General features: G+C 27.6%; 13 protein-coding genes across 13 annotated transcripts; 3 read left to right on the top strand and 10 right to left on the bottom strand. All coding sequences in view use genetic code 12, as the record gives it.

Annotated features, from left to right (window-relative positions):
- Positions 1-2,639: 2,639 nt before the first annotated feature.
- Positions 2,640-3,233, top strand: KGF54_004301 (uncharacterized protein; the record flags this gene model as incomplete). The annotated part of the gene is made up of 1 exon (XM_051764986.1): positions 2,640-3,233. The coding sequence occupies one exon, from the start codon at positions 2,640-2,642 to the stop codon at positions 3,231-3,233; it is 594 nt and encodes a 197-aa protein (XP_051618343.1).
- A 209-nt stretch (positions 3,234-3,442) lies between these two features.
- Positions 3,443-4,513, bottom strand: KGF54_004300 (uncharacterized protein; the record flags this gene model as incomplete). Its single annotated transcript, XM_051764985.1, has 1 exon — positions 3,443-4,513. The coding sequence occupies one exon, from the start codon at positions 4,511-4,513 to the stop codon at positions 3,443-3,445; it is 1,071 nt and encodes a 356-aa protein (XP_051618342.1).
- A 314-nt stretch (positions 4,514-4,827) lies between these two features.
- On the bottom strand, positions 4,828-5,961 carry KGF54_004299 (uncharacterized protein; the record flags this gene model as incomplete). The annotated part of the gene is made up of 1 exon (XM_051764982.1): positions 4,828-5,961. One exon carries the CDS (start codon positions 5,959-5,961, stop codon positions 4,828-4,830), a length of 1,134 nt encoding a protein of 377 aa, XP_051618341.1.
- Positions 5,962-6,082: 121 nt separating this feature from the next.
- On the bottom strand, positions 6,083-6,949 carry KGF54_004298 (uncharacterized protein; the record flags this gene model as incomplete). Its single annotated transcript, XM_051764981.1, has 1 exon — positions 6,083-6,949. The coding sequence occupies one exon, from the start codon at positions 6,947-6,949 to the stop codon at positions 6,083-6,085; it is 867 nt and encodes a 288-aa protein (XP_051618340.1).
- Positions 6,950-7,990: 1,041 nt separating this feature from the next.
- On the top strand, positions 7,991-9,388 carry SER33 (phosphoglycerate dehydrogenase; the record flags this gene model as incomplete). The annotated part of the gene is made up of 1 exon (XM_051764980.1): positions 7,991-9,388. The coding sequence occupies one exon, from the start codon at positions 7,991-7,993 to the stop codon at positions 9,386-9,388; it is 1,398 nt and encodes a 465-aa protein (XP_051618339.1).
- Positions 9,389-9,733: 345 nt separating this feature from the next.
- Positions 9,734-12,592, top strand: RPN2 (proteasome regulatory particle base subunit; the record flags this gene model as incomplete). Its single annotated transcript, XM_051764979.1, has 1 exon — positions 9,734-12,592. One exon carries the CDS (start codon positions 9,734-9,736, stop codon positions 12,590-12,592), a length of 2,859 nt encoding a protein of 952 aa, XP_051618338.1.
- A 37-nt stretch (positions 12,593-12,629) lies between these two features.
- KGF54_004295 (uncharacterized protein) lies at positions 12,630-13,379 on the bottom strand (the record flags this gene model as incomplete). Its single annotated transcript, XM_051764978.1, has 1 exon — positions 12,630-13,379. The coding sequence occupies one exon, from the start codon at positions 13,377-13,379 to the stop codon at positions 12,630-12,632; it is 750 nt and encodes a 249-aa protein (XP_051618337.1).
- Positions 13,380-13,500: 121 nt separating this feature from the next.
- KGF54_004294 (uncharacterized protein) lies at positions 13,501-17,238 on the bottom strand (the record flags this gene model as incomplete). The annotated part of the gene is made up of 1 exon (XM_051764977.1): positions 13,501-17,238. The coding sequence occupies one exon, from the start codon at positions 17,236-17,238 to the stop codon at positions 13,501-13,503; it is 3,738 nt and encodes a 1,245-aa protein (XP_051618336.1).
- A 308-nt stretch (positions 17,239-17,546) lies between these two features.
- KGF54_004293 (bifunctional 4-hydroxy-4-methyl-2-oxoglutarate aldolase/oxaloacetate decarboxylase) lies at positions 17,547-18,455 on the bottom strand (the record flags this gene model as incomplete). Its single annotated transcript, XM_051764976.1, has 1 exon — positions 17,547-18,455. The coding sequence occupies one exon, from the start codon at positions 18,453-18,455 to the stop codon at positions 17,547-17,549; it is 909 nt and encodes a 302-aa protein (XP_051618335.1).
- Positions 18,456-18,636: 181 nt separating this feature from the next.
- Positions 18,637-19,557, bottom strand: KGF54_004292 (uncharacterized protein; the record flags this gene model as incomplete). The annotated part of the gene is made up of 1 exon (XM_051764975.1): positions 18,637-19,557. The coding sequence occupies one exon, from the start codon at positions 19,555-19,557 to the stop codon at positions 18,637-18,639; it is 921 nt and encodes a 306-aa protein (XP_051618334.1).
- A 248-nt stretch (positions 19,558-19,805) lies between these two features.
- On the bottom strand, positions 19,806-20,585 carry RPA34 (DNA-directed RNA polymerase I subunit; the record flags this gene model as incomplete). The annotated part of the gene is made up of 1 exon (XM_051764974.1): positions 19,806-20,585. One exon carries the CDS (start codon positions 20,583-20,585, stop codon positions 19,806-19,808), a length of 780 nt encoding a protein of 259 aa, XP_051618333.1.
- Positions 20,586-21,033: 448 nt separating this feature from the next.
- KGF54_004290 (uncharacterized protein) lies at positions 21,034-21,669 on the bottom strand (the record flags this gene model as incomplete). Its single annotated transcript, XM_051764973.1, has 1 exon — positions 21,034-21,669. The coding sequence occupies one exon, from the start codon at positions 21,667-21,669 to the stop codon at positions 21,034-21,036; it is 636 nt and encodes a 211-aa protein (XP_051618332.1).
- Positions 21,670-23,670: 2,001 nt separating this feature from the next.
- MIR1 (Mir1p) lies at positions 23,671-24,600 on the bottom strand (the record flags this gene model as incomplete). Its single annotated transcript, XM_051764971.1, has 1 exon — positions 23,671-24,600. The coding sequence occupies one exon, from the start codon at positions 24,598-24,600 to the stop codon at positions 23,671-23,673; it is 930 nt and encodes a 309-aa protein (XP_051618331.1).
- Between the last annotated feature and the right edge of the window lie 334 nt (positions 24,601-24,934).

Here is a 24,934-nt window from a genome sequence, read left to right as displayed (position 1 = left end):
TCTATGTTTCATAAAAGTGGCTGGCTTTGACTAACATCGTTTTAGTTTAAAATACGTCAAAATAGAGTAATTAAGATGAAACTTCGGAAATTTAAATAATTGTAAAGCAAAATACAGCCAAAACACTGAGATTGACAAAATTATGTCGAATTAAATTCAAATCTAGGTCATTTTGATCGATAATTGTCTTTATTTATATAATCTAGTGAGCTTATACATATGAAGCTCCAAGCTACCAAATTATCATGATTAGGTTAATAATTTAACCGTTTTTGGTTTATAAATGATTTACAAAAGATTTACAATACAACGCCAGATTTATTTTAAATCGAAGAGATCTACGTTGCATGGCACAATAAAATGCGATGAAAAATTCTAAGAATATATGTCGAATTCGGCTCGTAATTATAAAAAATTTAAGATCTAAATAATAATGTAAATCATTTTTAATTGAACTGAATTTTTCACTTTCTCTGAAAAAAAATTAAATCAATGAAGCTAAATGCTAGATGAGCTAAATATTGAATTTTCAATGTTGAAGTAAACAAACTAATTTCGCGTTATTTTAGTAACATTATTTTTGAAAACAAATCAACGTAGTTCTTTGTAGTTAAACTTAGGGTTATATTTAGTAAAAGTGGCAACTTTTGTTGAATTGTTGAAACTAGTGTATGGTTATGTACTTTATAAATAAAACAAAGTTTATTACTAATTGGAAATTACCCCAATAGCTCATTCTGATCGAATTTAAGATTTAAAACCTTACATTAAACAAATTCTTGAAACCTTACTCAAGTTGAAACGTGGTGTAGCCCTTTAAAAAACCCTACAAATAAAACTGAAAATAAGCTTAATTAGAATAAAGTTTTTCATTTGGCGTTGTGGTTGGTTTACTTTAAGTATAGAATGTAATACAAACGTATAAATTACTAAAAATAAAAAATATAATAAATAATAAAAAAAAAGTTCAAAGTGGTGGAATTACTTAAAAAAGATGATTAATTTCTCAATTAGATCGAATTTAAATTTAAGTTTTAAATTCTAATAACCAACCCCAAATATTTAAAGAAGCTTTTTTACTAAGCATTCAGATTTTAGACCATACCTCAATTCATTCTATTTATCTTCTGTTTAACGCGACAACAAAAAATCAGCATAACTATTGAACAAGAAGATTCAGGTTGGCATCATAATAGTAATGTTACAATATTTTAACTTTTTATTAAAGAATGTTAAGAACTAAGTTGCATTCTCAGCCTAGTAAAATTTGTGAAAATAAAACGTTTTACGCCGCATATATCGTAGGTTGAATTCTTATTTGGCCCAGCTATTAAATTCGTCTACCGTATAAACTTTTAAGCTTTTATTGATCTTGTTACACTGTAACTTTATCTGGCGTACAAGATGTAAACACCCTCGAATTGAGTAATTTACCAAAGTATAATGATTCAGCTTGTGGTTTAAAATTTTGAGAGAATCAATTAGTGTTTGATCGCTGATCGATGATTACTAAAAGTTTAAAGTACAATCAACGGTTAGAGATCAATGTAAATAATTAATTGAGATAATCTTTATACCAAAATGCAATGTAAATCTCATCATTAAATGTATACTGTACTCCATCACCATATAAAAATCTTGAAATTATAAAAATATGTATGGAAAAATTCGTTTAAAATTAAACGCAACATTGATTTATTATTCATTAAATATAAGTCCATAACCATGCATACACACAAAAATATATTGTGATGCTTTTTTTGTCATTTATAATAAATAAGTTTCAAAAATGGCGTAACTTTGTATAAATTAAGTAAAACAAATAATAAAAAATATTTTATTATTTTATTGTGCTGGTTAAAATTTACATTATAAATAAACTTTTGTGTAATTTTTAAAGTTACGTAATAAATGATACATTAAATACGAGAGAAACGTATTTAGATGCAGTACTTAACATCAGATTTATTTTATATTATTTTGTTATGATATATTATGATAACTAGCGGAATTAGAATTATTGATGGCATTATATAAACATAAGCATGCTTGCGATTGATTCAAAATTTGAGTTTTGAGACACCAAAGCCAAAAATAAAAGGTTAACTTTATAGCTTAAACTCTCATTCTCTTCTCGACTTTGATTTTTGGTGTTGATGTTGTATTGTATTATATTTTTGTAACTCAATTTAACTTTTTTAGTAATTTTGCATTTTGTGTAATTATTTACGATATTTTTAATTTTCTTTGCACCAATTTCTATCATTCAAAATTTATTTTTACTGGTTATTATACCCCTTATGGACAATTGAAAATAATTCTTTTTTTAAATTCTATACATCAAGATCTAAATATATATATATTTAATAATATAACGTATTTATTATTTTTTTATAAAATTCTGTTTAATTTCTATTGTTTTTTATATTCAATTATCGCATTCTAATTTATATAATTACTGTTTTTTGCAACTTCATTCGTTTTTAGTTCATTATTCATTCACTTACAATTACCTACCAACTAGCTAATTTACTTCAAACTTAAACCAATTATCAAAGTATCGGACCAACAGCACTTACTCCAGCTATTTTTCAAATTAACATCTACAACATTGACATAATTATACTAAAACACAAGTAATGCATTCATTTAAATTAAGTACATTATTGTTATTATCATCATTCCTCACTTTTTCAAAAGCACAAGATGACACAACTTCATATGAAGGTACAACCACCGTTACCACAACTCCAGAAGTAACTCAAACAACAACAGTAGCACAACAAGTTGGTGTAGAAGGTGTTGTATATATTTATACTGATGATTCTGGTCAATTAACTACAACAACTGTTTTTACAGCTACATCAACTGAAGAAGTTGCACAACCTGAAGTTACTTCAGCTCCAACATCTGAATCCTCATCATCATCACCATCATCAGAAGCTGTATCATCAGGAGCAGTTTCATCATCAGTTGAATCAACAACAACTACGTTAACAACATCAAGTGAAGCTCCACCAGCTACTGCAGCACCAGCAGTTTCAAGTTCATCATCAGAAGAAGCTTTAAGTAGTGCCGTTGCTGCTGGTGCAGGTTCAATTACAACTGTATCAGTAGATGTTCCACCAGGTGATTATTCAACTTCAACTTTAACTACTGAAACTACTTTAGCTGATGGTTCAACTGCTGTTTTAGAATTAGTTGTTTTACACACTGCTGTTTGTCCCGCCTAGATGTGTAATTTGAACTTTTTATATTTCTTGTCTTTAATTATGCATTCGAAGTAATTAATTTTTTAATAAAACATTTAGTCTTTTCAAGTAAGTTGACTCTACAAATCTCTTGTTAATATTAATAGAAGTTATATTAAGAATCAAACCATATAAATAATATACAAATGTTGTGAAATGTTGAAAAATTCACCAATCATTCTTTTCAAATGTCACCAATCACTATCACTACCACTATCACTATCACTTCCCTTTGTCACTGATGGTTTCTTATCTTTTACTTTCTTACCCGCTAGTTTAGCTTTTGCTATAGCTGCTTTTGCTTTTAAAATTGACAATTTAATCTTCATTTCAATTAAATCTTTTATTTTCAACAAAACATATTTAGTTTTCAAAACTTTAAATCGTATCTTTTCCTTTAGAATCATCAACGCTAGTAATGTTGCTGTTTTGATTTTTTGTAATTTGTATTTTATCAATAATATTGTTTTAATAGTTATTATTTTTGTCTTTATTACAATTACAATTATAATCATTTTAATCTTTTGTAATATTCTCTTGGTTATCTCAATAGCATTTTTTATCAATTGTATAGTTTTAACTTCAATTAACCATATAAGTCTTTTCAATTTGATCAATGGAATACAAATTAAACTTAATAAACCTTGAGCTTCAAATACAACCTCCGTATCTTCTTCTGGATTATTTGGATTCATAGTTGAATCATATTTTGGAGTTATAAAAATAGTTTCTTCTTTTAAAAATAAATCTTCTATCCCTTCCATACCTGATTCCATGTATATTCCAACCATAAATAAATTTCTTGATAAATTTGGTAAGTGTCGCTTGTTTTTTATAAATTCAGATATTGTATCAAACTGGAAAACATTTGATGATTTATTAAATATTTGTTCATTTTCATCATTTATAAAATCTGGTTTAAAACCTTTAACTGATCCAACTTCAAATTCAACAAATCTAACAGGATTAACACCAGCTAATATTAATGTATTACCAGTTTCATTTAAATGTATAACGGTATTATTGAAATCATTTTCAGCTGACTCCATATCATTATATAATTGTGAAGATTGCAATTGTTCAGCATTTGCAAAATACCATGAATGAATTTCTTCTTCAGGTCCAAATTCATGAATTAAATGATCTTCTTTTGGTAATGTTGCTAGATTGAATTCATTTTCATCTATAACTGAATAAGCCATTTCACATGAAACGTATCTAGATAGATAAACTATCCATAGTACAAGCAACTGTAAATACATTTGTGTTTCTTCTTACTTTTGTATGAAATTTTGCAAAATCTGAATATTATTTGATTTTCATCTCACTAGGATCTTTGTCTGATCTAAATATATTTTGAAAAGCTTTTAGTTAATTGATCTGTAGCATAACATAATCCTGATTAATGGAAAGTTGAACATTAAATCTCGGTGTAGGAAGTTCAAAATAATTAAGCATAACTAGATCTTTCTTTGAGTTTGTGACTTTAAATCTGGATCTTTGACTTATAACATGACAAAACCTAATAGGGAATTTATAACTTATTTGTACTTTCCAAATTATCAGCAAACTTTTTTCAATCAACCAAACCATAAGGACTCTTAACACCAAATTTTTCTTTAACTTTTTCTCCAAATTCTTTATTCAATACTTTTTTCTTAGCTTGCTTAGATTTCCATAAAGCTTTCTCCATTGCTTCAGTTGCTTTATCATCAAATTTCTTTTTATCTTCTATGACTTTAACTATTGTATCCTTTGTAGTATCCATAATCAAATCTGCCGCTTTAATAATTGTCTCTTCCGTTTTAAATTTCCCCTTTTCAATTTCTTCAACAGTAATATAAACAACTTTTTTAACCAGTACAATCACAACAATTGTTATATCAATAACTTTATCAATTATTCCATACACTGTGTCTTTCACTTTTAGAACAATCTCTATAATTTTGTATTTAATTATCATAAGTATTTTCTTCTTTATTAGCATTAATATCTTCTTCAAAATAATCAATGGGAAAAATATGATGATTTTTAAAATTATGAATGGAAGACAGATAAGCAATTTTATAATCATTAATATCTTTTTAAGAATCTTTAATGGCAACTTTACAAATAAAGCACATAGAAACATCAATTTCTTTTTTGCTTGAGTCTCTACTTCAACATCCTCTGGTATGCTTGGATATTCTACTCTCATTGTTTTGTTATCACTGTTTTCTTTAATAAAATCAATTGTAAAATCATCTATTCCATATTGAACTAATATACAAGCAATTACAATACTTGCACTAACTGGTGATGGTGCTGATATTGTATTCTTTTCTAGATCTTGACCAATCATTCTTATTGCTTCAGTACTATTCACCAGTATAATCTCCTCTAATTCAGGTAAGTCATATGGTAAAACTCCAATAAGTTCTAGTTCGAGTTCATAAAAAGTTGCGGGTTGTAACGCGGTTAATATTAAAGTTTGATTTGACTCATTGAAATGTACTAAAGTTTGATTAAATTGACTAAAATTACTTTTATCATATAATTGCATTTCTTTCCATAATGATGATGATGTTAGGTGTTCTTTATTTTGAAAATACCAAGCATGAATTTCATCTGAATCTATATCATGGATATTATGTACTTCTGGTGCAAATGATTCTGCCAAGACGATTGACAATATGAACTCAAACCAAATTAATCGATAAATCAAAAGCATTGTTTGGAATAAGGAGCTTTCAGTTACCCATTTTTTTTTACATTTGACATGGATCTATACTTTATAATATATTTCAAACAATTGCATAACAATATTTGCTGATATTTAGATCTTATTTTATTCATCGATTTAAAACTTGACATTGTAAATACTCAGGTCTACTTTCACAAAATGGTTTCTGAGCTTTTATTTCATCAATATTAAAAAATAATAATCCTAATTTTTTATATCTGAAAAAAGTATACAAATCTTCCCATTTACCTTTTATCCAATATCCTGAATTACCAAATGATTCAATTTCAAATATTTCATCTTTAATAATTTGTTGTTTATGCTTTTTAAAATCTTTTAATTTATGGAATATTCTCCCTTTAGAAAACTTATTTTTTAATTTATCTTTTGGCAACCAAACTAATTTTTTTATTTTAGCTAATGGTAACGATTTAAATTTTAAACGTTTTTGAATTTGTATAGTCTGATCCCTTGATGCTCTACATATTACTGTACCACTTATTAAAGCTTTAAATCCAAGACCATCTAATCCAAATTCTTGGGCTAAATTAACTAATAATACACCACCACCAAAGAAAAACCCAGGAGGTGGGAAAAAACCAAATCCAAGAGATTCAATATGTGATATTGAAGATGTATCATTTTCCATATGTAAATATCCACTTACTGGAACGATCGTTGTAAAATCAGTAATTGAGCCACCAGATTGAAATTCATAGAACGTTAAGGGATCAGTTGATGATAAAAATAAAGTCTGATTTTGCTCATCTAGATTAATAATGGTTTGACTAAAGCTTTGATTTCCTGTTTTTAAAAGCAATTTCCATAAATTTGAAGACTGAAAATGATGTTCATTTGTAAAATTCCATATATGGATTTCCTCTGAGTCAACAACTTTTATGTTATGTACCTCCTTACTTTGAGCTGAAACCAATAGTAGTGTTTTAAAAAGTGCTATCAAGTAAAACAAAAACATTTTGAAATGAGTTTATCGATGTGGTCTTATCTGATATGGATTATTCGTATTTTGGTTGCAAAAAAAAATGGTGGTTGTAAAACTTGTGCGGATTTTTATAGATTCGATCTGTAAGAGTACTTTTTGTTTTTAAGTCTTTGATTTTACTGAGTCTATTAAAATTGATTAAAGAGAAATAACACATAACACTAGCTAGATCCCTCTTCAAAGCTAGGCAAATTCGTCGTAGTACGGATCAGGCTGAATACATTTTGGTTGATTTTGACGCAAACAATGTAAAAATCTTGAAATTTGATCAAATCAATTATCCTGTCTCACTTAATTGCGCAATAAATGCGCCAAGTTTTGAGCTCACTTAATGAAAGGATCAATCATTTTCAGAAGCTACACATCTTACGAATGAGTAAATGATTTATTATGCTGAAAAGATCAAATACCAGTCAAGTGTCAAGAGATGGAATGACGCCAATCAGAAGTTGCGAAATTGAGCTTTATTTAAGGGTTTTTCCGAAAAATCAAATGTGGTTACAATATTATTATGAAACTCAACGTTTTTTTGTAGAACAGTTACCATTTATCACTTCGAGTTCTATGAAAATTATCAGTCAAACTAGGAATAGAATATCATTTCTTATTTTCATATTGTAATATAACTATAGATCTTTTTGCAAAGAGATGATTAGTAAACTTAATAAATTATTTTCTTAACTCTGATTCACCATCTATTAATTACGATTAATAACATCATTTTAAATATAATATTTCTTAAATCATGTGACTACTAACTTTATCCTATACCGGATATCAATTTGAGTCACAAGAAACAAAAACCGGATAAGAAAAAAAAAATTTATAACTCTACATAATAAACTAATAAATATGAGATGAAAAATTACACTAAAATTAGTCAAATGATTGTAAAATAATTGTAAGATTTATTATTCAAGACTAAACTTTTCTTTTTGTCAAATTAATTTTCAATTCTTATCAATTTTTTAACCAATATACCACTTATTCAATTGAATAATCAATTTTCACAAGATGTCAGCTCCTCAAAAAATAGCAGATACTTTTCAAAAAGCATTAAATATTTCATCAACTTCACCTCATAATGCAGTATCAACATCACCAACTCAATCATATTTAAGTCAATATGTACCTACAAAACCAACTAAAGCTTTAAAACCTTTTTCAACTGGTGATATTAAGATACTATTATTAGAAAATGTAAATCAAACAGCCATTAATATTTTCAAAAATCAAGGTTATCAAGTTGAATTTTATAAATCTTCATTACCAGAAGAAGAATTAATTGAAAAAATTAAAGATGTTCATGCAATTGGTATTAGATCTAAAACTAAATTAACTGAAAAAATTATTAAAAATGCTAAAAATTTAGTTGTTATTGGATGTTTTTGTATTGGTACAAATCAAGTTGATTTAAATTTTGCTGCAAAATCTGGTATTGCTGTATTTAATTCACCTTTTTCAAATTCAAGATCAGTTGCTGAATTAGTTATAGCTGAAATTATTACTTTAGCAAGACAATTAGGTGATAGATCAATTGAAATGCATACTGGTACTTGGAATAAAGTTAGTTCAAAATGTTGGGAAATTAGAGGTAAAACTTTAGGTATTGTAGGATATGGTCATATTGGATCTCAATTATCTGTTTTAGCAGAAGCAATGGGTATGAATGTTATATATTATGATGTTACAACTATTATGAGTTTAGGTAATTCAAAACAAGTTGAATCATTAGATGAATTATTGAAAAAAGCAGATTTTGTTACATTACATGTTCCAGCTACTTCAGAAACTAAAAATTTATTAAGTGCTCCACAATTCGCAGCAATGAAAGATGGTTCATATGTTATAAATGCTTCAAGAGGTACTGTTATTGATATTCCTGCATTAGTTCAAGCAATGAAAGCTGGTAAAATTGCAGGTGCTGCATTAGATGTTTATCCACATGAACCAGCTAAAAATGGTGAAGGTTTATTTAGTGATGATTTAAATAATTGGTCAAGTGAATTAGTTTCTTTAAGAAATGTCATTTTAACTCCTCATATTGGTGGATCAACAGAAGAAGCTCAATCAGCAATTGGTGTTGAAGTAGCTAATGCATTAACAAAGTATGTTAACGATGGTACTTCACAAGGTGCAGTAAATTTCCCAGAAGTTTCTTTAAGACCATTAGATTTAGATCAACAAAATGTTGTTAGAGTATTATATATTCATCATAATGTTCCAGGTGTTTTAAAAACTGTTAATAATATTTTATCAAATCATAATATTGAAAAACAATTTTCTGATTCTCAAGGTGATATTGCATATTTGATGGCTGATATTTCTGATGTTGATATTAGTGATATTAAATCATTATATGAACAATTAGAGCAAACTCCTTATAAAATTGCAACAAGATTATTATATTAGAAAAAAAGGGAAAATTGTATTTGATTTTTCGAGGATAGTTTTGTTTAATAGTACTTCTTTTAATGTTATATAAAAATATTTTAATACTGCAACTACTAATTATCGTTCTTAATCTTAGTTATCTTGTAATGAATTGAAACTATTTATATTGCAAATTTAGTTGCAAAAAAATACTATTACGTAATAAATGTAGGTAATGATTATGTAATACACATACAAGATATATTTTTTTAGAGTGGCAACAGAGAAAAATCAATATTCAATTTTCAACCAATTTTACAACCATTTTACAACCAACTAGTTTCTAATTCTATCAATTCACCAATTCAAGACAGTTCCTCAAATATGGCATTAGTATCAGCTGCTCCATATTTGGCATTACTTGGAGAACCAGATAATAGTTTAAAATCATATGCATTAACATCATTAAATGATATAGTAGATCAATTATGGGCAGAAATTGCAAATAATATAACAGAATTAGAAGATTTATATGAAGATGAAAATTTCACCAAGAGATCATTAGCAGCATTAATTATATCAAAAGTTTACTATAATTTAGGTGATTTTGATACTTCTGTGAAATATTCATTATGTGCTGGAGATGAATTTAATATTGAAGAACAATCTCAATATATGGAAACAATTGTAAGTCAATGTATTAATTTATATAATTCATTATCAAGAAAAAAATTTCAAGATGAAAATGTTAAAATTGATCCAAGATTGAAAATAATTTATGAAAAAATGTTATCAAAATGTTTAAAATCTGGAGAAATTAAATTAACTTTGGGAATTGCATTAGAATCATATAGATTAGATTTAATTGAATCAATATTAAATGAACAAATCAAAGAAAATGAAGAAAACGGATTAAATTTAATCAATTACGTTTTGGTGTGTACAAATTCCACAATAAGTGATCAAAATTTTAGAAATTTAATATTAAATAAATTAATTTCATTATTATTATCATTGAAAAAGAATCAAGATTTTTTCACAATTATTAAAATTATAGTACAATTAAGTGATTCAACTTTGGCAACTAAAATTTTCCAAGAATTAATTAATCAAGAAGAACAATTAATTGCATATCAAGCAGCTTTTGATTTAGTAAATACTGCATCACAAGATTTATTAGATAATGTCATAACTTCATTATCAGATGATTCAGAAAATTTAATAACCAAAAAAGTTTTAAATATTTTATCAGGAGTACCAACTTGTGATTTTGATAATACTTTCCTTTACAAAAATAACAACACTGACATAACGATATTAAATAAGACAAAGAATTTATTAGATGGAAGAAGTTCTGTATTTCATTCAGCTGTTACTTTTGCAAATGCTTATATGCATGCAGGTACAACTGATGATTCATTTTTTAGAAAAAATTTAGAATGGTTAGGTAAAGCAACTAATTGGTCAAAATTTTCAGCAACTGCTGCTTTGGGTGTAATACATAAAGGTAACTTATCACAAGGTCGTACAATTTTGAAACCTTATTTACCTGGTTCAACAAGTGCTGCTCATACTAAAGGTGGTTCATTATTTGCATTAGGTTTAATCTTTGCTGGTCATGGTAGAGAAGTTATCGGATACCTTAAAAATTTTATTGATGAAAATGGTAATGCAGCAGGTTCAAATGAAATTGATGTTCAATTACATGGAGCTTCATTGGGTGCTGGTGTAGCAGGTATGGGATTAAAATCAGAAGAATTATATGAATCATTAAAAGTTGTACTTTATTCAGATTCTGCTATATCATCACAAGCAGCTGCTTATGGTATGGGATTAATTAAATTAGGTTCAGGTGATGAAATTGCAACTAACGATATGTTAACTTATGCTTTGGAAACTCAACATGAAAACATTATAAGAGGTTTAGCCATTGGTTTAGCATTATTACATTATGGACGTGAAGATAAAGCAGATTATATTATAAATGATTTAATGAAACAAGAATCTTCAATTTTAAGATATGGTGGTGCTTTTAATATTGGGTTAGCTTATGCTGGTACTGGAAATAGTGAAGCTATTAAGAAATTATTACATTATGCAGTTTCTGATCCAAGTGATGATGTTAGAAGAGCATCAGTATTAAGTTTAGGTTTTGTTTTAATTCGTGATTATACTGCAGCACCACAATTAGTTAAATTATTATCACAATCTCATAATCCTCATGTAAGATATGGTACTGCATTAGCATTAGGTATTTCATGTGCTGGTAGAGCTTATGCACCAGCTATTGAAGTATTAGAACCATTAACCAAAGATCCAGTTGATTTTGTAAGACAAGGTGCATTAATGGCAACGGCAATGATATTGATACAACAAAATGAATTCTTATTTCCAAAAGTTAAAGAATTTACAAAACAATATGCCGATACTATTAAAAATAAACATGAAGATGCATTAGCTAAATTTGGTGCAACTTTATCACAAGGTATAATTGATGCAGGTGGTCGTAATGTTACAATAAATTTAGAGAATTCTCAAACAAATACATTAAACACCAAAGCTATCGTAGGATTAGCTATTTTTGCACAATCATGGTATTGGTATCCATTAGCTCATTTTCTTTCATTATCATTTGCTCCAACAGCTATAATAGGAGTAAGAGGTGAAGATTTAAAAATACCAAAATTTGAAATAAATTGTCATTCAAATCCTGAATATTGGAATTATCCTGAAAAAGTTGAGGAAACAAAAGAAGAAAAACCAGATAAATTAACTACCGCGGTATTATCAACTACAGCTAAAGCCAAAACAAGAGCTAAAAGAAAACAATCAACTAAAAATGAAGATGAACCAGTTAAAATGGATATAGATTCTAAAAAAGAAGAAGTTAAAAAACCAACCACCACAACAGAAAAAAGCAAGACAGAAGACTCCAAAGATTTCAAAGACTCAAAAGAAACTACTAAAACTCAACCACAATCACAACCACGTTACACCAAAACTCCTTACAAGATTGATAATTTATCAAGAGTATTACCATCACAAATAAATTACATTTCTTTTAAAGATGATAGATTTTTACCAGTTAGAAAATATAAAGGTAGTATAATTGTATTAAAAGATTCTAAACCAACAGAACCTATAGAGCTCATCAAAACTGTTAGACAATTAAATATTAGTGAAGCTCCATTACCCGAACCTTTCACATTAGAAGAAGAAGATGATGACGAAGAAGTAGAATAATATATTTATATATAACTCAAAAATGTAAAAATCCGATTCAAAACTCATCTTTATTTTCTTTTACTCTGTTACACCTCAAAAATCGTGGATCAGTAAAACAAGCAATTTGAATATCATTCTTCCCAACAGTCTCAAATTTATCAAACCGTTTCCAATCCCCAAACTTAACTTTTTTCCTCCATTTCCCCCATCCAACACTTCTATATCTTATTCCATCAACTTCATATTTAGTAAACAATATAGCAAATTGTAAAGTATTTCCAGGATTTAAATCACAACTAAAATCACCACCTACCCCCTTTGCCCATATGAATTCAGATTTTATTCCCGGTCCAAAATTTAAAAAATATCCACCATAATTTAATCTATAATCTATACCAAAATCAACTTCAATTGACCATCCTTGTCTATAACTTGCTTTATCTCCTGCGTTGTTTGTTACACAATCACCTAGGGGATACCATTTGTATACTTCGTTTATTACCGTTTCCTGTAGTGGTGGGAGTTTTCTAAAATGAAGTTCTGAGTATGATAGTTCTATAAAGTGGGTTTCTTCTTGATTTAGTATGTTTTCGTTAAATATGATTGAGTTTGAAGATAGTATGTGAGTAACAGTGTATGGTTGAAGTGAGTCTTGCACTAAATCTTTATAATCATTTCTTGTATGATGTACAATATTTAACGTTGAGAATCTTTTAGCTAAATTTAACTTTTCTTTATTGTAGAAAGGATTGACTTTGATTGATTGGATTAAGGAAAATAAGTATAGAATTAAAATACATTTCATTAATTTTTACTAGCATTGATATGTAGATTGTTATGCACTAAAAATTTTGCAGCCAAAATAAAAACAGCGAGAAATAAATATTAATAGTTCATTCATCATTAAAATTTATAAAATTATACATTTACATAACCCAATATTCATGTGGTAAATCATCATCATCAGACCCATCACTATCATTAGCTGGCGAATGAGTTAAACCCTCCTCTTCAGCATCTTCATCATCATCATCATCGTCTTCTTCTTCTTCATCTTCTTCCATATCATCATCATCAATCACTTCATTTGACCTATCTAACATTGCCTCATCACCTTCTTCATCTACATGACTACTTGTATTTCTAGATTGTGAATCATCCTCTGAATCAATAGCGTCTCTTCTTCTTGATCTTTCATATCTTAATTCATCATCAGAAACGTTTTTTTCTTCGTCATCTTCATTATTTATAGGAATATTATTGTCTGAATTAGTATTTAAGGCATTGATTATATCAATTTCATTATGATTGGGACTCAAATTTTTTGAACTTTTCGCATCAGCATTTTGAGAAGGAATATTAAATCCATCTTCATTAATGTTTCTCTTTTTAGTTAGATAATTAATTTGATGTAATGCTGATTTTAATTTTTCAAAAACATCATGTTCATTACTTGTTTTCACTTTGGTATTAACAATTTTATTTTCAGGTTTAAATGAATTCTTAACAACATTTTGTAATACTTCATAAATGGCTTTAGTGAAACCAAAATCATCTAATCTTCTTGCTCTATCATATACTGTTAATTCATCATCATTACCTGACTCTTCCTCAATTGGATTATCTAAATCATACTTTGAAAGTCCATTCTTTTTGACTCTCATAGATGTATCAACTGTTTGATAAACTTCATAATCAGTATAATTTTGAATGTCGTATCCAAATACTGTAGAGTTCCATGTTAAGTTTACTAATAACCAAGCTATTGAAAGTTTAATTAAATTTAAGTTGTCAACTAGTGCATCTTTGATATTGGAGTCAACCGAGTCAGGAATTTCAAAAGATAAATATCTAAGCCATACATTTAATATTTGATCATTTGGAAATAAATCTTTCTTCAACTTATCAATCGCAGTGAAAGTATGATCTTCAGTAAAGTTGATCGACCTTATCAATCTTACAAATTCTTCATTTCCCAACAATGTAACTAAAGTTTGATCATTAAAAATACTTTCATCTTTATAACCTTTTGGTAAGAATATACTTACGTTTGTAAGATTTGACAAAATAAATTCTGGCCAATTTATTGGTATATCTGTTTTCGAATCATACTTCTCATTTTCCCAATAATCAGTTACATAAGCTTCTCTTAAAATTTGAGTGAAAGAAGGTGAACCAGCAGTAAAGTTTCTTAAAATTTCAAATGCAACGATTTTCTGATTGACCTTTAACAGATCAATTTCAATATTTGATTTCTTAATATTTTCATGTACAATTCCATGATTTGCTTTTTGGAATATAAAACTAACTGGAAAGTAATTCAAAACTTCTTTTTTGTTTTCTGAAGCTTCATTAAACATAAAGTTTTTGATGACTTGTAAAATTTTCAACTGAATAACATTATTTTCAAAGATTTCTTCTGCTGTGACTTGCTTACCAGATATTTCAGACGATCTTTGATAAATTGTAGACAAACTTGATAAAAAGTTCTCATAACTAACAATCTTGTACCTGAATGAACTAAAATCAAGGATAAAATTTGCTAATAGACTAATACATATTGCTTTATTTGTCATAAAATTCTTTTTAAATAATCTAACTTCAAGTGCATCATTATTATTTAATTGAAAGAAAAAATTTAATTTCTGATCAAGACTTTCATAAAGCCTGATTATTTCCAAAATATTAGTTACAAATCCTCCTGGTGATGAACCCAGTAAAGCATCTGAAGTTGTTGCAGCATTTGAATCTAAATCTATTCTTGGTCTCATAGTTGGTTGTTCTGGTGATAATATAGTTGCTAAATCAGAAGTAGTTACAGAAAGCCCTTCTCTATTTGTTTTCAGTAAAAAGCTCTTAAATTCATTACATTCAACAAAAAATGTTCTCAATGCAGCAACTGATCTTGAATTTGATCTAATGAAATAAAAACAATTTGTGTATATTGGTGAATCTTCTAATGCACAAATAACGCCTAAATTTTTACCAAACCATGATAGATGTTGTCTTGAAAATTCCTTTTTATTCCTTGGTGATATTATTTTGTATGTTAATTGAACTTGATTACAAAGGAAATGATAATTATCAATGATTTCAAATATAATTTCTGGTAAATCAATATCAAATGATTGTGTACTATTTAATAATCTATGTCTTGATTCTTCACTATCACTCGTGTATACACTTAATAATAAAAGTAAATCAGCAATTTCTAAATCACAAGCATTATTGACTTTCACTGAAGTAAAATCAACTAAAACAGTTCCATGTTTAGATTTAAGTTTTAAAGCTTTCAACTTTTTTATCAAAGTACTACTTTTAAAACAATGACTTAATTTGACGAGTAGTTTATTATCAATATTTGTGTCACTTATTTGTTGTGTAATGACTGGATATTGAGTACATAAATCTGCCAATATCCTTGCTGCTGATTTCAAATATATGGGAGCATTGAAAGTTAATGTATCATCAAAATATCTTTTGTGAGTGGTTTTCTGGGTTTTGGAGGGTGAATTTTTCTCTTCAATATTTCCATCATAATCAACATCTAAATCCAATAAATTTACTAGTTTGGGGAATAATTTTTCATAATTTCTGTGCAATAGTGGTTCATCCAATATTTGATCCATACTTAAATGTTCTAGTAATAAAGTCAACAAATTGATTATTGAAACTCCCACTTTTTTTGAACTTACTTTTAATAGTATTAATAATGTCACAAATATTTCTGTTATCGATATTGCTGGAGAAGAATCTGAAGTGGTTAATAGTATCAATTCTTGTGAATAATATTGAAAAGTTAATGGATCATGATAATCTTTTGTCTTGATAAAACTCAAGATTTGCGAAATGCAAGTAATTAATTCAATCATTATTTTTAAATCAACAATTTGATTAACTTTTAAATCAATATTGGGCAAACGGTCACTTTCATATGCTAACCGATGTAGCTTCTCTTCTCCTATATCCAAATGTAGACAAACTATCGTCATGCAATAATATTCTAGCTTACCAAATAAATTTAATAATAAAGTTATTATATAATCTTGACTCAATTGTACATTTTTTGATGATAATAAAATGGGTATCAATCTTAACAGTTTCACCACTAGTGATGATTTGATTATATTACTAACTTGGTCTTCATTAATATAAATTATTAGTAAATTAATATACCTCCATAATATAGTTGAATCAATTTGCGAATGACCTAAATTTGATAATCCTACTATCATATCGAGACTATACCTTATTATTGCTTCTACTTTGAAATTGTAACTAATGTTCAGTTCCTGGATTTCGCGTATAATTTTTTCAACAAAATGATTTAATAATAAACATAAGGGATTTAATATTTGTTCCAATATTTGAATAGATTTTGTTATTTCTTCATTATTCAAACTTACCACCTCTAAAGCAAATGACGTTAGGATATTCAAAATGACCGCTAATTCTTCTAGGTTCCCCAATAGTTTTTCCTCTACTTTATCAGTCTTTAATAAATTCTCAACAAGTTCTTTAAAATCATTAACTATAGTATTTATAAATATTACATCATTAAATAATTTAAACTTAAGATCTTTATTACCAATAATTTCATAACGTAGTTGATTATAATTATATGGCTCTTCTTTATCCACCGTATGTATTAGATTTAATGGCATTTTTTTATAAAATATTTTTGAGTTGTAATAGTTCTTTTGCTTGTAATTGTTGATTGAAATGTTACAATTATAATAATAATAATTTGGTTGTAAAAAAATATAAAAATGTGTTTTGTTAAGTTTGTGATATATTTTAAATTATGATATTACTATTATTTAAAGATAATTCCGATAAGAGAGATAAATAAAGCAATTTACAACAAGAATAAGTTACATTACAACCACAAGAGTTCTCGGTGATTAGATGTACTTGTATTAGTGTTATATTAGTATAGAGAGCGTAAGGCCATTGATATATGAATTGTAGACTATATTTTTCCACGCCAAAATTTTTGAGAATCTGTTGCAGGTTTACCATTTCTAATATCTTCACTAACCTTTAAATCAGCATCAACTCTTTTTGGTATATAATCTAAAATTTCATTTAATTGTTCATTATCTTCCAATTTAACAATTCCATTCTTATCACAAATCAAATAATCACCGGGGTTTACAACCAAAAGATCTTCTTTTTTATGTGGATCAATTGAATTAATTTTAATTTCAATTGGAACATTTATACCAACAACTTTTAATAACGGACCAGGAGCACTTGTACCTACTCCATAAGACCAGACTGGATACTTTAAATCATTATGTTCATCCAAATCTCTTATTCTACCTAAAATAACGGACCCATTTGCTTTTCTATACTGAGCTCTTGTTGACATTAGACCTCCATATAAAGCGTTATTTACTTTTTGATACGGTGCGTTTGTTAATTGTAAATCTAATGGTAGACCAATTAAAATTATGGAATCTTCTGGCACTTGATCAATATATGATTCTTTAACAGCTGGTCTTGGATCTGATTTTAGTGCATATAATACAGTATAAGCTTTACCTACGGCTGATTGTTTTGAATGACTTGTTAATACCGGTGATCGGTTAACTAAATTTGGTATGAAACCACCATTTTTTATACCATGTTGATTTAATGAGTCTGATACGTCACAAGGAGTGTATTTAGATAAGATTTGTACAACTTCTTTTGTTGTTAATTTCTTTGTAATTGGTGGTGGCATTGGTTCTAATGCTTCTAATTCTAATATAAATTTATTATAAAAATGTAATGCAAATACTGAAATTAAATATAAAATTAGTATTGAATATAAAATTGGTTTTGTGTTTAATTGTTTGGACCCCAGATTTTTATTTATCAATTTGGTCTTATTCATTATTATGTAGAAGTTGATTTTTGATATTCATATTACAGAGAATAAGATAAAGTGGAAACATTCGAATAAATAATGATTGTAAATTAAAAGCTACGTCTATATACAAATTTTTAGTGGTGGTTGTCAAGTATGCTAAAACAAAGATGAAACAAAAGGAGAACAAATAATGGTTCTTAATTAATTAATCATCTATACTGATTCTCTTTTTTAATTTTCTGTAAGTTGAATTATCAACAATCTCATTTTCATTCTCATCTTCAACTTCATAATCCATTTTTCTCGTCTTAGAAATCGAAGATTTTGGTTTATGACCCATTTCATCTTCCTTGGTGTCTTCTTCAAATTCAACTACATTTGTAGGGACTTGGAATATTTCTAACCCTGACAAAAAGTTAGGTTCTAATTGATAATCTTGTAGTATAGTGTTATTATCAACTCTTGGATCTTTTAAATCTTTTAAAATTGATGTTAAGGTCTGAGGATTCACCATTGTTTTTTGAAGTGATTCTGAATTCGGTTCTTGTTCCATTTGCTTTCTATTTTCTTCCTCTCCTAATTCAAACAATTTTCTTCTTGATCGTAGTTGTTTTAACACTAATGCATTTTGATCATTTGTTGGATTGTATTCTATCGTTTTGATTTGTTTACCTAATTGATTTATTGAATTGACGAAAGTTTTATCGTAAGTCGAAGTTCCTAATTCATGAGGATCACCACCGTCTTTTCCTTCCGGATCGGACTGACTTGGTTGTTGTTGTATTTGTTGTTGCTGCAGTTGTAAATTGTGATGCTGATTTTTTAGTTTCTTATGCAAAAATTTAGGATCAAATGATGCAGAAGTATTGGCTCTGAACGCAGTCTCATTTTGATTCAAGCTTTCATCTGGAGTACTTGTAGCATTATTCATCGGTATTGATGTATTTGATTGAGTATTAAGATGATGGTTTAGATTTTCAGTTTGTGTTGGCTGGTGAGGTTGTTGTTGATTCTGCTGCACGTTTTGCAAGGGGTTGACATTACTTCTCTTTATGGAATTAGTGGCATTTTCAGTAACTGTTTTTGCTAGCTTTCTCCCACTTTGTTTAGAAGCTGATGAGCCCATATTTTCGAATGATGTGCTAGATCAAGGTGATTCTGGAACTAGTGACTTTTTTATTGCGCTCTAATTCTACTCATACTTTAAAGTTTTGCGTATTTGTAGATTCAAATAAGATTACCTACCAAGACGATGATATATGAAAAGTAACCGTTAAATATCTCAAGAGAATAATAATGTAGAGATTCAAGTCTTAGAAGCTTAGTTGAGATGCATCAATCGTTTTAGATTACTATAAGTATCTATTTATTCTATCAACTTTTATCCTTTTTTGATTTTTTTTTATCTTTCTTATCCTTTTTATCCTTTTTATCCTTCTTCTGTTTATGATGGTGATGTTCAGTTGCTTCATTGGTCTTAGCGGTATCTTTATGTTTCCCCTCCACATCAACTTTTGCTTTTTTCAAAGTTTTATCAACAGTTTCATCATTTTCATCTATAATTCTATCTATTGCTGCACCTTCTCCATCTGATGATGATGAGTCATACACGTCAAAGTCTTTTTGGTCGTAACCTGTTGGGTAATGTCTCATTCTTAATTTTTTTAACTTGGGAACATCTTTTCTTGGTATTCTTACTTTATCGAAGTCAATTTGAGGTATTGATACTACTTCTTTTAGATTGTAGAAACGTGCAAAATCTGAATCTATAGGTTTGTAATTATCTTTCTTATTTATGAATATTTTATGCTTGTTGTTTATTTCTTCTGGTATGATTTTAGTTTTATCGTTAGTTGAAATTAATTCTTCATCAAATTGGTAGGATGATCCGTTTATGTTAAAAGTTTCGGAAGCTCTATTTCTTGTGAATGTGATTGGTAAAGTTTTCAATTTCTCCAATGGGAAATTTTTAGGAGTTTTTATTAACCATATTTCTTTATCTTTTAATTTTGATAAATTTTTTGTAGATGACGATGTAGATATTTTATTGTAATTTTTTGGTGGTTGATATTCTTGTGGTTCTTCATCTGACACTGAGTCATCAAGATCAGAATCATTTACGTATTCCTCTGACTTATGAGCGGGTCTAGCCATTGTTAATGCTATTTGCTATTGGTGAACTTATCTGACTTTACTTTCACTTATGAGAAGAGTTACAAAATATGTAGAAAAAAGTTTTGGAGTGCATATAATTAAACTTGTGTCAAAAGTGTTGCAAAATAAATAGAATTTTGAAATAATTAAAAGAGCATCAAGCAAATTACAACTTTCAACCAACACGAACTCTTATTTACGGAAAGAATGCTCAAATCCACGAACAATGATAAACTAAACACTTTTTAAACTCTGTATATTCAAACTATTAAAAGAAAAAATTAAAAGCATTTTATAAATTGGTATCAAAAAATTAAAAATTAAAATTAAGAATAATAATTAAGATTAAATTATAAATTTTAACAACGTGACGAAATTGAAATTTTAGTAAAGGAAACTATAGTCTTTTATTATATTAGCACATAGTATCTAATATAATATCTCAAACTTAAAATAATTTTTGAGCTAATGATTTAAAGATGTTGTTTCTTTTGAAAAAACCAGATGAATTATCTTCTGGTGAGAAAGAAATTGGAATTGATAATTGAACTAATAATTTAACATCATAACCTTTTCCAGAAGGACATTTAGTTTTGTTTAATGGATTAGAATATAAATCATATTCACCAGTTGAATTTGATGATGAGTTTGAAGTTTTATTTGAACTAGCAATTTCTGGACATGCTAAAAATTGAGTTGAGTTTAAGAAAGATAACCAACCATCTTTAATACCGAAATGTTCACTTGCTGATCCGTTTTTGGTAGTAGTTGAAACTAAATGAGAACTGTTTGAAACAACAACGTCAATTGGTGATGATGAATTTGAACCGTTAGTTAATGGTAAGTTTAAAATATAACCTTTGTCAGCTTCAATGGTACCAAAGAAAGCTTTATCATCAGAACCTAATTTAACTGCAGTTCCATTAAATTTAACTAAGTTTGATGAAAATTTTGAACCTTTATGAATGGCAATTAAGGAAAAGGTTGGTGATGATGGTGAAAGCCATCTTTTTTCAACTGGAGCAGCTGAAACTTGTAAGATTAAACAGTAAACAGTGACTAATAAAGTAGTGAAGAATTGCATTGTAAATTAATGAATTGAAAGTCCGTTGTTTCTTGAAATACTAGAGAAAGAAAAAATTTCGAGAAAGTCATATACTGGGAAATACTGGGAATTTTTCAGTATATTTATAATCATTGCAATCATTTAGGTCATCTATCAAAAAAATAAAGTAATCGAAACATAACCAATATACATAATTACTAAACTTAATTAAAAATGTATAGCTTTTTAAAGTTTGTGTATATAAATGTCATACTATTTTAGTTTTAAAACTTTACTATAGGGGTTTTTTTTGCAATAAAAATAAAAGAAAAATAAAGAAAAAATAAAAATTAAAAAGTCAATAAAATTTAAAGCAATCAAGGCAATTTAGGAATACAAAATTGATTTTTTGTTAAATATGTGAAAAAGTTGTCGTTTCATCTAAACCATAGCCTTCTAAAACTATCCAAAACTTTAAGATTCTATGCTCAAAACGGAGAAGAACTGAATGAGATCTAACAAGATACAATTAGTCAGATTTCGGATGTCTCGTCAGAATTTTAATTAATATTTCTTAAACCAATTCAAATTATGTAAATTAACGTTGAAGAAGTGGCTAAGTGGTAAATCGAGAGAAATGTTGGACCCAAAAATCTTTATTGTTTCTTAACTCATGATAGTTATTTGTAATCTGAAAGCAAACCATAAAGAATGAATCGAAATTAATTTTAACCGAATCTACATTGATATTGTGTATTGTTATTATACAAATCGGATCCAAATCAAATCTAAATAGTTGATAATTCTTACAAAAATGGTAATTTATTCATGTATGAAATTTAATTTGAATAATAAAAACGTACGCAATTATAAAATGTGAAAAAATTGATAATGTATGAAAATTTTCTATACGAATGTTTTTAATGTCTCACTACTAAATTATATTTTGTATACTTTCCACACTAATGAATACATTCTCTTATTCCGATTCTTCCTCTTTTTGGATAATTAATTGCTAAATTTAAATATTCTCTAATACTATGGAACACCTTTAAAGACCTTAGATTCAAATGTCTAGATCTCATCAACACGAAAATTATATTCCCTGGAATTTATTTATAACCGATCGAACAAAATTTTAAAGACATTTAGCGATTAGCAATTATTCAGAATCATCAATCAAACTACTGAGCCCGAAACTTAGCACAACAAAGCGTCACCCCACTCTTACAAGAAGGTTATTTTTGGTTATCTTTTAAATTCGAATTAAAAATGATAAAATTAGCCTTAGAGTAAATTGTAAATTATAAAGAGATGAGCAATTCATCTTAAAATTTGATTTCTGTTGAATTCTGTTAAATTAAATTTTGCAATTTCATTCAAACGTTTAATTTTTCTTGTCTATCTCACCTTCACAATAATTCATTAATATTCCAATGTATATCTCGTAAAACGGTCAATTAATGAGTTTGCATCTTTTTGGTAACTCATTGGCTTTACTTTGATTATCTACTTCATTGATAAGGATTTACGAATATTATGACAGGCAGCTAAAGTGCAAATTGAAAGCATAATAAGTAATTTGTTTCTAGTTATTGGGCTCAATTTTTATTGATCGTTGATGAGCTTTTTGCCTTGATTTTAGCCATTTTGAATGGTCTAAAGATGACTAAATTTAAAATAGAAAATCGCTAATTTAATTTTTCGATATGACATCATAATGTGAAATCAAAACACGTGTATAGTCACATGACTTTTTGATCCTAATTTTTCCGAGACCTATTTTTTTTTTCAGCTGATCGGCCGAGAAATCATTATCAATTTTTCACATCAAAATTATTATCAAAACGTTTATGCCCTACATCAAATGTAAATGTTAATGTACAAATTTAAAATTTATTTAATTCTTTAAAAAGTAAAAATATCTATATAATAAACACAAGTAAAAAGTAATTAAATAGAAGAATAGTTGATTATTGTTTTCTATCAAATTATAAATTGGAAGTTTTTATATTCTATTTGTAGTAATTGTAATTAAACTTATAATTCGACACCTGGTGGACAATGTAAAGCTTTTTTCAAAGTACCATAAATGGTGAATTGTAATGAAGTTAAGGTACCAACCATAACCAATCTTGTTGGTAAACCAGCAAATGAACCTTTAATACCTAATTGTTTAGCTAATTGAATTAATAAACCGACAGTTGATTGACCTGGAGCTTTTTTAGTTTTGTTAACTTTTGATAATAAAGTATCAGCTGGTTGAGAAACAATAGCAGCAGCACAACCAGCGATAACACCTGCACCTAAGTTAACAGCAGTGTTTGCACCATTTGATAATTGAGATTTTGGAGTTGGGATAGCACCATAAATAGCTTCAGCAGCTCTTTCGAAAACTAAGAATTTAGCAATATTATATGGAATTTGTTTGAATAAAATTGGAGTGAAACCATTATAGAATGATGAAACACCTTCCTCTTTTAAAATTTTTGAAAAAGCACCAACTAAACCATTTGCAAATGATGGTTGAGAAACTAATCTAATTCTTGTAGCTTCTAATGGACATAAAGCAATATCAGCAAAAAATTCAGCTAAAGCTGATGAACCAATGAAAATGGAATTTTTGTATTTTTTAGCAGTATCATATCCTAAATATTCAATAAATTGTTTTTTAAAGAATTCGTAACCACCAAATTTAAAAGCACCTTGTAATGAATAACCTAAAACAGTTGGACCAAAACCAGTTAATAAAGCTCCAGCACCTTCAGTTTGAATAACTTGTTTGAAAGTACCAAGCATACCTTTGTTATAAACTTGTGGTTCTAATTGGATTCTGGTTTTAACAACATCAATTGGTGTCATAGCACCATGAGTTACACCACAACCAATTGCACCTGCTAAAGCAAATGAAGCATAATCTTTTAAAGTATATTCTGGTAATTTATAATTGGTAGTTTGTTTGGCAGACATCTTATCTATCTATGAATATATATATGTATTAATTGTGATTAATAATGAATTATTAGATCAAGTTGTAAAAAGAAAAAAGAAAGATCTGTATAAAAAAATTAATTGGTTGATAAAAATTTTCAAGTAATCTTTTTTTTTATTAATCAAAATAATTTATTATAATTTTTAATATTAATATAAATAGTACAATAGTACAAACACTGAATACTCTTTAATTTTAACTATATAGAATTATCATAATAAAAAAGAAAGAAAAAAAGAAAAACTAGTAGTATTTTTAATCAAGAAACGTTGGATCAATTTATTATAATACCTTAGGGCATAAGATAATAAT

The sequence above is a fragment of the Candida jiufengensis genome (assembly GCF_024610255.1).
Source record: "Candida jiufengensis strain CBS 10846 chromosome Unknown scaffold1, whole genome shotgun sequence".
In the NCBI taxonomy this organism is placed as follows: Eukaryota; Fungi; Ascomycota; class Pichiomycetes; order Serinales; family Debaryomycetaceae; genus Lodderomyces; species Lodderomyces jiufengensis.
Note: the sequence above shows the minus strand (reverse complement) of the source record. Positions and strands in the feature narration are given on the sequence as shown.